Source organism: Anolis carolinensis, chromosome 2, assembly GCF_035594765.1.
Source record: "Anolis carolinensis isolate JA03-04 chromosome 2, rAnoCar3.1.pri, whole genome shotgun sequence".
Taxonomy (NCBI): Eukaryota; Metazoa; Chordata; class Lepidosauria; order Squamata; family Dactyloidae; genus Anolis; species Anolis carolinensis.
In genome coordinates this window covers 77,399,148-77,416,023 of record NC_085842.1, presented here as the reverse complement: position 1 = coordinate 77,416,023, position 16,876 = coordinate 77,399,148, and the positions used below count along the sequence as shown (strand labels likewise).

Below are 16,876 nucleotides of genomic sequence, written 5' to 3'. Positions count from 1 at the left end.
CTAACCATGGGCAGTAGCCATCCTATTTGAAGTTTCCTTTAAATAAATATTTGAAAGAGTCAAACGGGGATTCTTTGGTGAGCATATAAAACTTTCTCTTACTGCCTTGTTATTACATTTCTCTTTGTAGCACTCTATGGTGATTCAAAGATAATGACTTAAGGTAATAGGTATGTGGTTCTGTATACAAGTATTATTAGGTGTTGTGATTTTTTTAAAAAAAACAGCAACATTTTGATGAGTGTATTTTCATTGTAAATATGTCATGGTTTAGTGAGAACGATGACAGAATTAAATATTTGCTTTGCCAGTGGCATTTAATGTGATGCTTTGTTTTGTGTTGTTTTTACTGCCCGAGGTTTACAACAGACACCTAAATTACTAATGTGTTTTATGAAAAAGCAGAGGTTTTCAACAGTGTTTTCCTGCCCATGTCTGTCAAATTTTGAAGAGACAATGACGGTTGTGAGTCACTATCATTTATGTAAATATGAATTACTGTGTTGAGAGTAAAATAATACAGGCAGTTTGTATAAAGTGACAAAGCTAGTTTTTCATATTGTACAATGAAATAAGGAAAATAGTGTTGGTGTTTAGATCCCTGAAAAAAGTTTTGGGCTACATCTGACCTAAAAGGCTTAGGATACAGAGTGTTCTGTGTAATCAAATTATGAAATGTAATAGTAAGATGCAACATGTTATTCCAGGCTAGTATCTTAATGTTATCTTATCAAGGCCTGGTGCCTAACTTACTCTCCATCAAAAATGCTCTCTGCAGAAACTGGATAAAGCCCATTTGATTGCTTTGCTCATTGAACTTTGGGTTGTGATAACTTCTGCTAGAACCAAAGCCTTCAAGATGGTCTGCAATAACACACTCATTTATCTTCCCCCTTATTATTATCTTTGCTTTTTGTTGAAAGGCAGTAGCACACAAGGACTGCCATCCCCATGAATTGATCTTCAATTTTTCTGTGCTGTATGAACAATGCTTATGAGCAGCACACAGATCTAGTTGCCAATGCCTTTGTTTATTTGAGTCAAGATATTTACCTTATCCAGTCACAGACCTTAGCACCTAGTAGTGCATGGTTTATATTAGCACTGAGAGTCTCCCTCTCTGTGTGTCTTCAGCCACTTTGGAGGCAGCTGAACTAGTTTTCTTCTTCTGGAATTACCATGCCGCTGACTTCAGCTTCAAAAAGAAAGGGTTAGTTAACCACCGTAAAATGTATCCTTTTTGGTATTTGAAATTTGCCCCATGCAATTTAATATTTAACAAGCAATTTATTAGCAAGTGGGGAAGATTATATACATAGTCAGGCACTTGTTACCAGAATGTTTCTATGTTTATTTTGTGAAGAATGTTTAGCCAAAATTTATTTTGATATCTGTGGAGTCTTGAGTATGTCTATCTAGCTGGTTTATTTTATTCCATGTTAAGGAATGTGCTTATTTCTATTTCTAAATTAATTTGTGATGTTGTTATGTACCTTCAAGTCATTTCTGACTTAAGGAGACCCTGTCACAGTTTTCCTGGCCAGATCTTTTCATAAGATTTTGCTGCTGCCTTCCTCTGAGGCTGAGAGAGTGTGATTTGCCAAAAATAACAGACTGGATTTCTGTGGCTAGGCAGAAATTTCAACCCTCATCTCTTAGATTCAAATCCTCTGTTCCACACTGGCTCTTAGCTAAATTAACAAAAAAAAAACCACTATCGTTTATGAGCATGCAAATAGTAATTGTTTCCATTATCAGCTGCTAACAGTGTTGTCTGTTAGCCTCTGATGAAGATAAATGTGAATGCTAATATTCCTACACAGCTCATTCACAGCATTGATTCATTCCAGTGGGAGCAGTTCAAAATTACGGCCCTTGTTTTTAAAGACTATGATTGCGTGTGTTAATGGTTCTATTCTTAGTGAGTTGTGGTTAGTTTTTCCATGCTGTTTGTTGCGCTTTTCTCTGGAAATGTTGTGAGTGACAGAATTTACAGAATAGTGTATAATAGTTGTGAGCCTGAATGCAAACACACACACATACACCACCAATGATTGTGTAAAGTAGACCTTTCCAATTTTTTGCCAGGTTAGAAATAACAAGTATTGTATATAACATATTCAGATAGATACTTCTTTGAAAACAATGCAGTGGAGAGACTGTCTCTGGAATTAGATGCACATTTGGAGAAATATCTGTTACCCAGTTACTGTACCAGAAAGTAATTCATATGCAAATGTCTAATTCTGTGTATGGGTTTCCTTTCTTACCTGACTTTGAGGGCAGATACTGCATTTTACTTGATTTTAAAGACCTGTTTGCAGGTTATGTAAATTACAGCATTTGTCTTCATGGAGTATATTTCAAATGTTATACTACATAGACCATACCCCCAACAGCAATTACAAATTAATACTACAGATTATCACTTCCACATTTTAAATGAACATTTTGCCTGTGGACAAGCTGGGAACCAAAAATGTTTGTCTGAAGCACAAGAATAGGTTGCTGTATCTAGCAAAGCAAATTCTTACAGTATGCCAAACATATCCATAACCTTTTTATTCAGACAGACTTTTAAAGAAGAAGATTTTTAAAATCAGCTCAATTTCAGGGAGATGTTGACAAGCTGGAATGTGTCCAGAGGAGGGTGAACTAAAATGATCAAGGGCCTGGAGAACAAGCCCTATGAAGAGCGGCTTAAAGAATTGAGCATGTTTAGCCTGCAGAAGAGAAGGCTGAGAGGAGACATTATGGCCATGTATAAATATGTGAGGGGAAGTAGTAGGGAGGAGGGAGAAAACTTGTTTTCTGCTGCCCTGCAGACTAGGACGCGAAACAACAGCTTCAAACTACAGGAAAGGGGATTCCACCTGAACATTAGGAAGAACTTCCTCGCTGTGAGAGCTGTTCAGCAGTGGAACTCTCTGCCCCGGAGTGTGGTGGAGACTCCTGATTTGTGGGCTTTTATGCAGAGGTTGGATGGCCATCTGTTGGGGGTGCTTTCAATGCAATTTTCCTGCTTCTTGGCAGGGGGTTGGACTGGATGGCCCATGAGGTCTCTTCCAACTCTAGGATTCTAGGTCAGGAGGTGCTATGGTTTTTAGTGTTGAATATGTTTTTATAGATTTTAACTGTGAATTTTTAATACCATTGATATTTAATTCTGTTTTAATGTTTGTGGATTTTAAATTGTATTGAAATACAGTCCATTTAATGTAAGCTGCTTTGAATCTCCTTGTGGAGAGAATAAGCAGGGGTATAAAGAAACATGATATATAAAGCGATATAGATAATATATACACAAAATACCACACCCTTAGAATTTAAGGGCTCATTTGGAGGTGCATAATATTTATATTTCAGATGTGTAGTTTATGTAATGTTACCTTTGAGCCCCGGTAGCGAAGTGCGTTAAAGCACTGAGCTGGAGACCAAAAGGTCCCAGGTTCAAACCCCGGGAGCGGCATGAGCGGCCGCTATTAGCTCCAGCTCCTGCCAACCTAGCAGTTCGAAAACATGCAAATGTGAGTAAATCAATAGGTACCGCTCCTGCGGGAAGGTAACGGTACTCCATGCAGTCATGCCAGCCACATGACCTTGGAGGTGTCTACGGACAACACCGGCTCTTCGTCTTAGAAATGGAGATGAGCACCAACCCCCAGAGTCAGACATGACTGGACTTAACGTCAGGGGAAACCTTTACCTTACCTTTGAAATATAAAAACATGTAGTATAGCATTTCAAATGCACCAAAATAGTACTTGTTGTATAAAATAGTGAAAAACAACTTTGAAGTGCTCTATAGAGTCCAGAATAGTCCAGATTGGTGGAACCTCAGTGTTATTTCCTCTTTGAATTTTACTTCTTTGTATGCAGCAACCTTTGTAACAATTTCCTTGAGTGTTAACATTTGTTCCATTAGTGGTGGTGGCTCTTAAATTAAACAGTTTATTTTGAAATCATTCATAATTTCCATGAAGATTGTTACTTCAAAGAGTCCTGACCTTTTAGTATTTTATAAACCAGTAAAGTTCTGGTTTCAATAATGATGTGCCATATCCAAAAATGAGAGCAGTTGCTACTGTTCAAGAGAGAGATGGCACTGTTCTGTCCACATTCAGTCCTAATAGTTGTCTTCTTTCAAGGGTAATCTGGGTTGGTTTGCCTGCCACCAAACACTGCTTTTGTTCTTCCTGTACAGTATATACAGTAGAGTCTCGGCCAGCAGACGCTTGGATAAGCAAATATCTTGAATAATAAGGAGGGATTAAGGAAAAGCCTGTTAAACATCAAATTAGGTTATGATTTTACAAATTAAGCACCAAAACATCATGTTATACAACAAATTTGACAGAAAACATAGTTCAATATGCAACAATGTTATGTTGTAATTACTGTATTTACAAATTTAGCACCAAAATATGATATATTGAAAACATTGACTACAAAAATGGCTTGGATAATCGTGAGGCTTGGATAAGTGAGACTCTACTGTAAGTTTAAGATTTGTGGTGCCAGCAAGCAGTTACTTCGGGGAAACGTAACTAGAAGTACAGTTGGCCTGATACTGTTGCCAAAAATATGGAGATGTAACAACTGGAGATAGTACATTCAGTCTACTGACTACTGAAATATTACCTTCCCATCCATTTATAAGAGGAAAGGCAAGAAAATTGGTTATTTATGTTTGAAGTGGTGGAATTATGATGGGAACTTTTGAAGAATTCTGCAAGGCATCCAGAAATATTTTTATTTCACTGTTAAAATAAAAAGTAAGACATTGTGGTATAGTTATGATCCTGCTATTTTACATTTGAGTCTCTTGTTGAGAACGCTAAAATAATGCCATATGATGAGTAGGGACCACAAGTACCTGCTGGTCAGAGTGAACATTGAATGAACTGAGTGAGTCATGGCTGTTTCTGTCATTTGTTGTTGTTTGCGTATGAGTCTTGGAGTGTGTGTGCTGTTCTAGGCTTGAATAAGGTCATGTTTCTTAGCATTTTGTGACATTACATTACCTTAAGCTGGTTCTCCTTTTGACACCACATACAACTGAAGTTCCAATCCTTGATTTGAGGAAGCCATAAACTAATGAAAGGTTAGATAAGAAAATGGCTTATTTTCCATTTATAATTTGCTCTTTTAATATTTTAGAAACCAGTGTTATTGCTAGTACAGTATGGGTTTCTTTTTTTAAAAAAAATCCCTGATACCTCTCCTGGTCCCATTTCTATTCTTGACTATTTTTAAAGAGAAGTCTAATGCAAAGTCTAACAAATCTTGATGAACATTAGAAGACAGTTCTTGACAGTGAGGACAGTTCAGCCATTGAACCCATTGCCTAGAGGAATGCTGAATCTTCTTTTTCTGGAGATATTCAGATAGAGGCTGGACAGCAACCTGCTGGGGAGGCTCTAGTTCAGGCAAGGGCAAACCTCAGCCCTCCAGGTGTTTTGGACTTCAACTCCCACAATTCCTGGTCTCAGGCCCCTTCCTTTTCCAGCTTAAGCGGCTGAGGGGGGAAAGGAAAGGGCCTGAGGTCAAGAATTGTGAGAGTTGAAATCCAAAACACCTGGAGGTCTGGCTTGCCCATGCCTGCTTTAGTTGGAGATTCTGCGCTAAGCAGGGAGTTGGATTTTATTATTATTATTATTATTATTATTATTATTATTATTATTATTATTATTTCTTACCCGCCTCTCCTCGTGGTTCGAGGAGGGTTAATATCACTAAAACACACACAATCATCTTATAACGTTCTATAATATACACATATTAAAACATATTTCTACAAAATACACCAAACAAAGATTAGACACAAGACACAATAATGTTCCTTCCAGCCCTATGATTCTGCATTATTAAGCAAACCACCAACCCCTATTTTTAACATGTGGAGGAGATCTGTAAGCATGAAGATTTCCCCTACAAGCCCATGAAATATTTCAAGTCTTTCATTGGAAAACCACGGTGAGATCAGGAATGGACCACAACAGTATTGCAGGAAGATTAACAGGAATTGCCTTCGTTATTGCAGTAAATTAAGCACATCCTCAAAGACCGCAAACTAAGATTCTTCCCAAAATTGCCACTTAAGCATATTTTATGCCCTCAGGGCCATAATGTAAAACCTAGCTGGCTTTGACCCCGGGTCTAAATACATTTATTGACTACAGAAAAGCATTTATTTTGAGGAATAAATGGAAAGATCAGCATTCCTGGGGAAAGTAGAGAGTTCATTTTCGACTCCAAGATTGGACTGGTTAATATCCTGCCTAATTCCTCCAGGGATAAAGGCTCAGCAAAAAGCAGATGTTGTTCCATTCACTTATCAAAGTGAGCAATCACTAAATATGAGTAATGCATAGGAAGAATGGGTTTGAAATATTGATATTTTGCAAACAAGATTACTCAAATATATTGTTTCCAATTTTTCACTTTGCTTGAAGAATACATAAGAGAAAATAAAGAATGTGCAGGATATGTGAATGGGAGTCAGAAAGGAACTGGTCCTTACAGTTGAAATTCATCTACTGTTTCAAACAGTTTTTGTGTTGTTGCTTAAAAGAACACATTAAGCATGACAAAACCAGATTAATTAGGCATTGTAATTGTGGAGCCCCAGTGGCAAACTGTGTTAAAGCACTGAGCTGCTGAACTTGCAGTCCGAAAGGTCCCAGGTTCAAATCCCGGGAGTGGAGTGAGCGCCCACTGTTAGCTCCAGCTTCTGCCAACCTAGCAGTTCGAAAACATGCAAATGTGAGTAGATCAATAGGTACCACTCCGGCAGGAAGGTAACGGGGCTCCATGCAGTCATGCCAGCCACATGACCTTGGAGGTGTCTACTGACAACGCCGGCTCTTCGGTTTAGAAATGGAGACGAGCACCAACCCCCAGAGTCAGACATGACTGGACTTAACGTCAGGGGAAACCTTTACCTTTTTAATTGTGGAACTACATGCTCTAAGAAGAAAAGGTTGAGGGTATGGGGTTCTCTTTTTCAGGGCTAAAACCCTATAATTCAATTGTAATACAGCAGTTGTTGGTATTATTAAATATTGCCAAGTAAGCCATCAAAATTGTTTAAATACACTGAACGTTCAAAATACTTCTAATAGCAATTATCTCAGTTTGTAGACTAGGGATATTTAAAGTGAGCAATCTGTGTAAGAAGCAATCAGTTGGTAAATGTTTGATCTTTTTTGCTTTTCAAAATAAAATAGCCCCAGCAGAAGGCAAAACCAAAGAACAGCTGTGTGCTTTGGAGGTGTTTTGGTCCAACTCCTTTCCCTCTCTTCAAGTTTTAACATGGAAGCATTGCTTACAATAAAGTCACAATGATACTTTTTAAAAACCTTCCTATTCTTAGCTTATAGAGACATTCTCCCTGCTAGCTCCAACCTGAACGAATACTACTTGAAGTAGAGTGACTATGCTCATTAATGAAATACAACCTTCTTTTCATATCATTATATTTGGCGCTATGTTGCTGTTGCCCTCCTAAATTAGATGTTTAGAATTCAAACTTTAATCATCTCACTAAGCTACAAACACATTATAAATGGCAACAGACATTGTGCCCAAAATAGAGCATCAGACTTCTGGGGTGCTCTGTAACTGACAGTAATTGTGAAAAAAAAAATTGACCAGAAGCTTTATTTTACTTCTGATTTTAAAGGATTTGAATGTGTAGTCATAAAGACATGTACTAGAGAAGTAGTGTTCAGTCTTGTGGCTTCCCTGGGCCACATTGGAAGAAGGATTATCTTGGACCACACATAAAATTTGCTAACACTAATGATAGCTGATGAATGACATTGCAACGGAGTCCTCTTACTCTTTATTTTATTAGTTAATTTTAATAGTTTTAAATTTCTTCTGGCCAGACTGCTTGCAATTATAATGCAAATTATGGATAATTTAAATAATATTTGTGGATGTAACATACTCTGATTTTTTCACTCCAGTCCCTTGTTGTTTACAAAGTTTGCTCTTGAGAAACATGCAGTTGAGTTACAAAAAATGTTAAAGAATCTCAATGTTTCTTTCATAGCCGTCTTTCATAGCCGTCCTGGGCTGTATGTGGACAAGCCTGTAATTGAGTGAGGTTTGGAACCAGCTACAGATGCACTGGATTATGCTATAAAACTGCATAGTTGCTAAGAGAATAAAACCCACTTAAACCAATATAACTTTCATCTAATTTAGAATATAGAATTTACATACATGTGTGACAAAAAAAACTGCATTTGTATCCAGGTGTAAAGGCAAGCAGCTTTTTTAAAAGGGGGGATTCTTTGTTTAAGCCTATGAATACCTGTAAAAGAAACTTTAGAATCTTTTACAACACTAGGTTTTATATAATTCATAGGATCATTAATCTTAATTAAAAAAACAATTCCCCCAGCTAATTTATTTATTTATTTATTTATTTTTCAAACTTATATGCCGCCACTCCCCTAGGGCTCGGAGCGGCTTACAAGAACCGGCTAAAATCAACAATTTAAAAAACATTTTAAAAAACATCTTTAAAAAAACATCTTAAAAACATCCTAAAAGCACCTTTTAAAACATCAGCAATAGAACTCAAAAGCCTGCCGAAACAAGTGTGTCTTACATGCCCTGCGGAAGGCCAACAAGTCCCGCAAGGCACGAACTTCAGGTGGCAAGGTGTTCCACAGAGATGGCGCCACTACTGAAAAGGCTCTGCGTCTAGTTGCAGTTAGACGCAAGGTCTTAAAACTGGGGACTTCCAGCAGGTCTTGGTCCTCAGAACGGAGGGATCTCTGGGGTTTGTAGGGGGTGAGGCGGTCCCTCAGGTACATCGGCCCTGGACCATGTAAGGCCTTGAAGGTAAGCACCATCACTTTGAAAGTGATCCGGTGCTCAATTGGTAACCAGTGCAGCTGCCGTAAGATTGGTGTTATGTGGCATCTTATCGGGACTCCCGCAAGGAGCCGGGCAGCTGCATTTTGCACCAATTTGAGCTTCCGGATCACCGACACAGGAAGGCCAATGTAAAGGGCATTACAGTAATCCAGTCTCAAGATGACTGTAGCCTGGATCACTGTAGCCAGATTGTCGATAGATAGGGGGCTAGCCGTCTAGCCTGCCGAAGATGAAAAAAGGCAGTTTTGGTAACGGCGGAGACCTGGGCCTCCATCGTCAATGAAGGGTCCAAGAGGACTCCCAGACTCTTTACTAGTGAAGACAGGCGTAGCACTTCGCCATCCAGGGTTGGCAACTGGATATCCCCACTGCCCGGTCGGCCCAGCCATAGGATCTCCGTCTTTGCTGGATTCACCCTCAACCTACTGGAACGCAACCATCCAATAATGGCCTCGAGGCACTGGTGAAAACTGTCGGGTACAGACTCCGGTTGGCCTTCCATCTTTAACACAAACTGAGTGTCATCAGCATATTGATAACACTCGAGCCCGAAATCTCGGACCAGCTGAGCAAGTGGTTGCATATAGATGTTAAACAACAGAGGGGAGAGAATGGCCCCCTGAGGAACCCCACAATGTAGAGGGGACCTCTCAGAGACCAGGCCTCCCCTCTCCACTCGCTGTCCATGGTTGTGAAGAAAGGAGGCCAGCCAATTTAAAGCTGTCCCCCTAACTCCAGCAACGGCAAGGCGGTGGGTCAGAAGATTGTGATCGACTGTGTCAAATGCTGCTGTGAGATCCAATAACACAAGCAACACCGACCCGCCCCGGTCAAGCTGGCGTCGGAGATGATCTGTGATGGAAACCAATACAGTCTCTGTCCCATGCCCCGCATGGAAGCCAGACTGGAAAGGATCCAGTCCGGCTGTGTCGTCTAGGAACTGCTGCAGCTGCACCGCTACTGCCCTCTCAATCCCAGCAACTGGCCACGGAGTCTCAAGTTCTCTCATTGTATCAGTTGTGGCGGGGAGGTCCCGGCGTAGTAGTGAGATCTTGTCAGCAAAATAGCTTTGAAAAGCCTCGGCTGAAGGGGCCTGATCATCACTTTTTGGGTTGGTAGGAACCGTCGTTAGAGATCTAATTATTTTGAACAATTTTGCCGGGCGTGAACTGGCGGACTCTATCAAAGAGGCATAGTATACTCGCTTTGCTTCAATGGTAGCATGCTCATAGGACTCCATAAATGCCCTGTAAGCTGATCTCGAAGCTCTGTCATGAAGTTCTCGCCACACGCCCTCTAGCCGTCTCTTTTCCCGCTTCATCGATCGAAGTTCCTCGGTGAACCAAGGAGACCGATTTCGGCGGGGTTGGAGAGGGCGTCTAGGAGCGATCTCGCCGAGTGCATTGGACAGCCTGATGTTCCACGTGTCCACCTGCACATCGATTGAGTCGCTGACAGGCTCCAGATCCTTCAGAGCATTCTGGAACCTACTAGGTTTCATAAGTCTTCTTGGGCGAGCCCAAATCGGCTCGTCGCCCTTGCCAGGTGGGTAGGCATGCTCCAGCCTGACTCTCAGGGCACAGTGATCCGACCATGGAACCTCTAAAATAGAGGCTTGGGTCACTTGAATTCCTGCGCTGAAGATCAAGTCTAGCGTGTGTCCTGCTTGATGCGTGGGCCCAGTACTGCAGAGCAAGAGTCCTAGTGTCTCCATGGTAGACACTAGGTCCATAGCCGCTGCTGAGCAAGAGTCCGTATCAGCGTGGACATTGAAGTCCCCCAGGACAACAAGTCTGGGGAACCTCAAGGACCACTCCGACACAGTCTCGAGCAGCTGGGATAGGCTGTCTGCTGGTGCACTAGGCGCACGGTACACCAGCAGAAAGGCCATGCTCTCAGGGGAATCCCACACCAGACCAACACATTCAGTGCCAGAGATGTCCACAACAGGAACTGCCCTAAGAGAAAAGCTTTCTCGGGAGAGCATAGCCACCCCACCCCCCCGCCTCCCACTCCGCATCTGGTGGGTGATTACATAACCTGGAGATGTTATTTCCTGGAGTAGGATCTCGTCCCCCTCTTGGAACCAGGTTTCAGTGATACACACTAGGTCAGCTCCCTGGTCAGTAAGAAAATCTCTGATAGTAGCAGTTTTATTCCTTATGGACCTAGCATTCACCAACACCAGGGTAGGAGGGGAGGAAACTGGTCGCCTGTCATAGGTGCACTTGGGGATAGGCCGCAGGTCAGAGGGGGGCCGAGTCTTCCGTCGACTCAGCCTCCCTCTAATATTCGGCCTGAGCCTACCGTCATATCTCCCCCTCCCAGAGATCGTAGGAATTCCCATACACAGACCTACTTCTCTTGGGGGCTCTACAGCAGAAGCTAAGTGCCCAATGTTCGACTGGCCCCCTGAAAAGGAGATGGGGCATGGCCAATTACCAAGTGGTCATAAATAGAGCCCTCGGAGTAATGAGGGGCAGGTGTAAAGGCCAGAACACCCGGCCAGCATTGTGGGTGGGGGGGGGGGGGGTGATCTAGGGGATGTCAAGTCTAGGTTCCCTCGAGAGTGTTGGGATAAGTTCTTAACTCCACCACACTGGGAGGTCACTCTCTCTTTTATGTCCACAGTTCTGATACTCGAATCCCAGGTACTAATGTTTTGGGGGAGTGCTCCCTTCTCCATATTAACAGATCTAGAACCACTTGGCGGAACATTGGCCAATTTGTGGGAGAAGGTAGTAGTTGCAGGTCTTGTCCGGTTACCAAATCCTACTCCCCAGAAGATTCTAGTCTTAAACTTCTTTTGATGACAACCACGTCTCTGAAACCTACGATTTGGAGGTTTACCGGTTCCCATCATTGTATATTTGTCCATGTCTGGGGCTTCAGGTTCTCCAGAGTCTGTTGTCAGACCATCTTGGCCCGCTGCCAATCCAGCACTCTGCAAAGTGCCAGGAACTCCCTCTGCTAGAAAAATAATTTGTTCTGGCGTCTCACCAGAAGTCCGGCGCATATCATGGCAGCGTTTCTGTCTCCAGTCGGGGTGACCCGCACGCCTGTGCCGAAGCTTTTTGGGGTTTGGAGAAGAAGGCATGAGCTCACCGATGGCGTCCCCAAGGTCAGCCGCCATCTTTGGTGCTTGCCTCTTTGACAGGGAGAGGCAGCGACGTCGTTGGGGGCTTCCACAAAACGGGGGCACTGAAAGAGAGACAGGCACCCGTCCAAGGATCTCTGTCACATCCAATGCCTCCACTTCAGGCAGAGAGGGCCAGTCCTTTTCCTGTCTGGTGGTCCCAGGGGGTCCCTGCCCAGACCAGGGACATGGGTTGGTCGGCCCAAGATCGAGAGGGCATAGACCACTTGCTTTTGCTTTTCAAAATCTACTTTTCCACGTATTCTAGATGTTAAGCTTCTTAAAACTCCCATATTCATATTATGTGTTTAAAATAACCTCATTCAATGTCAACAAATAGTTGGTGTTTTTACTCTGAAATATGAGATTACATGGTAGCCACATAATATGACCATGATATTTTAAAAAGAATTGTGTGTGTATGTGTACATGTGTATGCCTTCAAGTTTCCTGTTGACTTCTGGTTTTCCTATATTGTGAATTTCTTACGTTTGTGGAAATTAGAATTTGGAACTCTTCCTCCAGAACTGATTTTCAAATATTCTTGTCTCCATCCTAGCCTGTGCTATATCAGTGTAAAGCACATGGTGCTTGGGTTTGTTTGACCAATCTGGTTCTTTTAAAACTTAAAATTACTTCAGCAGCAAATGAAGAGAAAATATGAACTATTACCCAGTTATTTTTAATACATTCTTAACATTTTATTCAAAAGTTAGAAATTGGCTGTTAAAATATAAATGTGTGTGACAAAATGAAATGTTTCCTTCAACACTTTCATTTCTGTTTTATTTTAGATTCCAAGTCAATGCAAGATGAGGGAACAGTGACTATAAACAGAAGAGGTGCAATCAAACAGGCAAAGATCCACTACATCAAAAACCATGAATTTATTGCCACCTTCTTTGGGCAACCTACATTTTGCTCAGTCTGTAAAGAATTTGTTTGGTGAGGAGAATAGCTATGTTCTAGCAATATGTTTACATACATGTTTGTTATAGGTCTAATGCTAAAGGATTTCAGTATTTCTACTGTAAGCTTGAGTAAACATACACTATCACAACCTTGATTTAGGAATGGATAAAAAAAATTAATGCAGCTGAGATTCTCAATGAAGGTGTTCATTCCATACCTTCTTAGACCTGTTGCAAGACAGACTTCATCTTGCTTTGGAAAAAATAAAATAAAGACAAGTTATACTTTTAAAAATACAGTGGTACAAAAAACACATGCAAAAATGCTTTGGTCCAGGGATGGGCAAAGTAAAGACCATGGGCCACATGTGGCCTTCCAGCCCCCACTTCAACCTACAGCCCTCCTCCCAAAAATGACCTCAACATGATACTCCCTCCATTCCTGTTTATTCTTCCAATTCCAAACCTGTTTTATTTTTGAAAGGCTGTTTTAGACTTAAAATTTGTATAGGAAGAGATAGCCTTTAAATGGCTGATCATAACACCATACACACACATTAAGGAGACACAATTAGCTATTTTTACATTAAAAACATTTCTGGCTCAGGTATGTTGTTGAAGTTATGTAAAATAAGCAGATAGAGGGCACATTTGCACTGACCACTTAGCATTAATCGTAAGCCTCTCAAAATGACGCACAATGTCATTTTCAGTGTTCAGATGACACCCAATGCAAACATGCATAGAAGTATCCTTTAGAGAAACAGTGATAAACAAAATTATGGGATAGTCCAAAATGATCAAGTAATGCACATCAGCATGCATAGATGTAACCACATCACATGGTGAAACGAGTGTTGGAGCTTAACTCCATGGTGCTCATAAGCACCGTTCATGCCTAACCTGTTCTTGTCCTTAATGTGTGATCAGCTCCATGTTCACTCTCTTCTGCCACTTTCTACCTGCCTTATGTAGTCATTTAGATGTGCTTAAAGTTTGGGAATTAGGAAAATATCCCCTAGTCACCCCATCCCACCCTGTGTCAAGAGTGAAAAACATCAATTTTTGCTTTAGTCAAGCAGGGAATATGACAAGGGAATATGACAAGAACTTGTGCTAAGGAAAATACATATTAATTACTGTGCAGGAAGGGAGGATGGAAATGCAGATGGGACTGACACATTCAGCCTGTCAGTTTTGCCTCAAGGACCCAGTACTGCAAGACCATGTTTATTTCTGGTGATATCTGCCCATGACACCTGGCAAGCTTGCAGCCTCACCTCCACCCAGGTTTTGTTATTTTATTTATGTTCATTTAGTGCTTTGTTGAGACAAAGGATTCCTAGCCTGTGCTCACCTCAAAGTTGTTGCTGAGCTGGATAGTTGTCAATTCCTTCTCTTCCACATAATCAGTGTATCAAATGGCACCTCCATTAATACAACATTAGTTCCTTCTTAGTACTGATATCTATTAGTTATTAGTGAACTGAAAAACCCATACGATCTGAAATTATTATTTCTATACCTGGAGTTCACTATAGTGTGTTCTCTGTAAAGTTGAGCCAAAATATCATCCCTCCCCATTTCATCATCCCACTATCAATGAAATTGAGGGGTTTTTTTTGGAATCTTTAAGGAAAGGATGGTAATATTCATCTGAATGTATGAAAGGCAACACTCCTCCCAACATCAATAGACATCATTTTTTGCTTCAGAAGACCACAACATAAGCATTTTCTTGACTCAAGTGTTTCTCTCTCTCATCCTTTTGACTACATCTTCTATTTCCTAAGACATTTGCTCCTGACTAGGACCACTTAGAATTGTAGAACTAGGTATTCATGTTACTTCACTTACAAACCGAATTGTGTCATCTGTAGCAAGGCATAGGTACAAATATTTCACTAAAGTCAGAGGAGTTATGTAGAATCTCAGGTAATAAAATGGTCTTTGTATTTGAGGTCTGGGAACTTTTGTTCTGTACAGTGTGCTTATAACCTTCCCTGTTTCTTTTACAGGGGTCTAAACAAGCAAGGATACAAATGTAGACGTAAGTTGGCTGTATCATCTTATTTTTGGGTTTCTATAATGATTGAGCAACCAGTTGATACATTATTTATTTGTTTGTTTATTTTTAGTAAGAACTGTTTTCTTATTAGTACAAAAGCTTATAAATTTCATCTAAGTCTAACATTTTCCAAGGTAATATGTTATTTTGTAACAGCAAATAATGAAAGATTTTGTAGCACCTTAACAAGTCCATTATGATATGTTAGCACAACTTAAACTTGAACTATTATTGTTATGAATATAATTATAATTATGTTTATGTATACCCTGCTTTTTCTCTCCACAAAGGGGACTCAAAGCGGCTGGTAAAATTTTTCTAAATCCTATCACTGAAATAAATCAAATTATAATTGTAGAAATACCAAGTGAAAATTAAGGGAAACCAGCTTATTGTGTTTGCTGAAATGCGTATGTTCATTTAAAGTGGGAATTGGCAATTTCTGGGTAAAGTACTTCAGAGATCTGCCACTTGTCTGCCACATTTTAACTGTTTGTATCTTTCCTTTATTGTTGCTCTTCTGAAGAATGTAATGCTGCTATTCACAAAAAATGCATTGATAAAATCATTGGGAGATGTACTGGTACTGCAGCAAACAGTAGAGATACAATGGTAAGTAATACAGTGTTACATAATCCTGTCAATGAGTTATTTATTCTGTATTTAAAAAATGAAATTCGTGTCAAAAGAAAACCAAAGGCTGCATTTTTTTATTGATTACTCAAATAAATACAATATCTGAATGTGCTAAGATTTCAGCTGGTTCATCTTAGAAATGTCCCTCTCAGTAATAACATTTCAAGAGCAGCTAAATTAATATTAATTTTAAATCCATCTTAAGTCAAATCAAACACAAAACATCAGAATTTAAACATATTGAATAGATTTATTTATTGTTTCAGGAGCGAATTGAGGATACAGTTATCATGTATTTAAAAACACAAAAATTTAAATTTGACATTGTACTAGATTTACTTTGACCAGAAACTGGCCACTTGGAGTGCCTCTGGTGTCGCTGTGAGAAGGTCCTCCATTGTGCATGTGGCAGGGCTCAGGCTGCATTGTAGTAAGTGGTCTGTGGTTTGCTCTTCTCCACACTCACATGTTGTGGACTCCACGTTGTAGCCCCATTTCTTAAGGTTGGCTCTGCATCTCGTGGTGCCAGAGCGCAGTCTGTTCAGCACCTTCCAAGTTGCCCAGTCTTCTGTGTGTCCAGGAGAGAGTTTCCCATCTGGTATCAGTCATGGATTGAGGTTCTGTGTTTGAACCTGTCACTTTCGGACACTCGCTTGCTGAGGTGTTCCTGAGAGTATCTCTGTAGATCTTAGGAAGATGTTTTTTGATTTAAGGTGTTGGCATGCTGGCTGATACCCGAACGGAGATGTCAATGCCTAACAATGTCAATGTCGGTGCATAATTGAATAGGTTAAAAAAACCCAGTAAATAATGATTTTAAAAGACTTGGTAAATTAAAATATCTTCATGTGTGATTTGAAAAAATCTAAAGTAGCCATCTTCAGATAGCAAGAGAAGAAATTGAGAACCAGGATATAGAAGTTTATTTGTACAAGACAGAAGGAGATTTTGACATATTCTAACTTTTTTCTGACACAAATATGCTTTCAGTTTCAGAAAGAGCGCTTCCACATTGATATGCCCCATAGATTCAAAGTTTACAATTACATGAGTCCTACCTTCTGCGATCACTGTGGGAGTCTTCTTTGGGGACTAGTTAAACAAGGACTTAAGTGTGAAGGTATGGTCCATTTCATGCACTCATTTCAGGCTCTGGGCAAATAGAGCCACACTGGACTATTTTGGAATGGAGTATATTTCATGTCTATGTTTTTATGTGCATTTTTTAAA

General features: G+C 40.4%; 1 protein-coding gene across 1 annotated transcript in view; it reads left to right on the top strand.

The window, feature by feature from the left end:
- Window positions 1-16,876, top strand: part of prkcd (protein kinase C delta) — a 74,072-nt gene that overhangs the window by 40,558 nt on the left and 16,638 nt on the right. Inside the window, exons 5-8 of the mRNA XM_003217655.4 lie at window positions 12,826-12,976; window positions 14,961-14,992; window positions 15,537-15,622; window positions 16,637-16,766. Of these exons, the coding sequence (XP_003217703.1) occupies window positions 12,826-12,976; window positions 14,961-14,992; window positions 15,537-15,622; window positions 16,637-16,766 (399 nt within the window). The remainder of the gene's footprint in view (window positions 1-12,825; window positions 12,977-14,960; window positions 14,993-15,536; window positions 15,623-16,636; window positions 16,767-16,876) is intronic.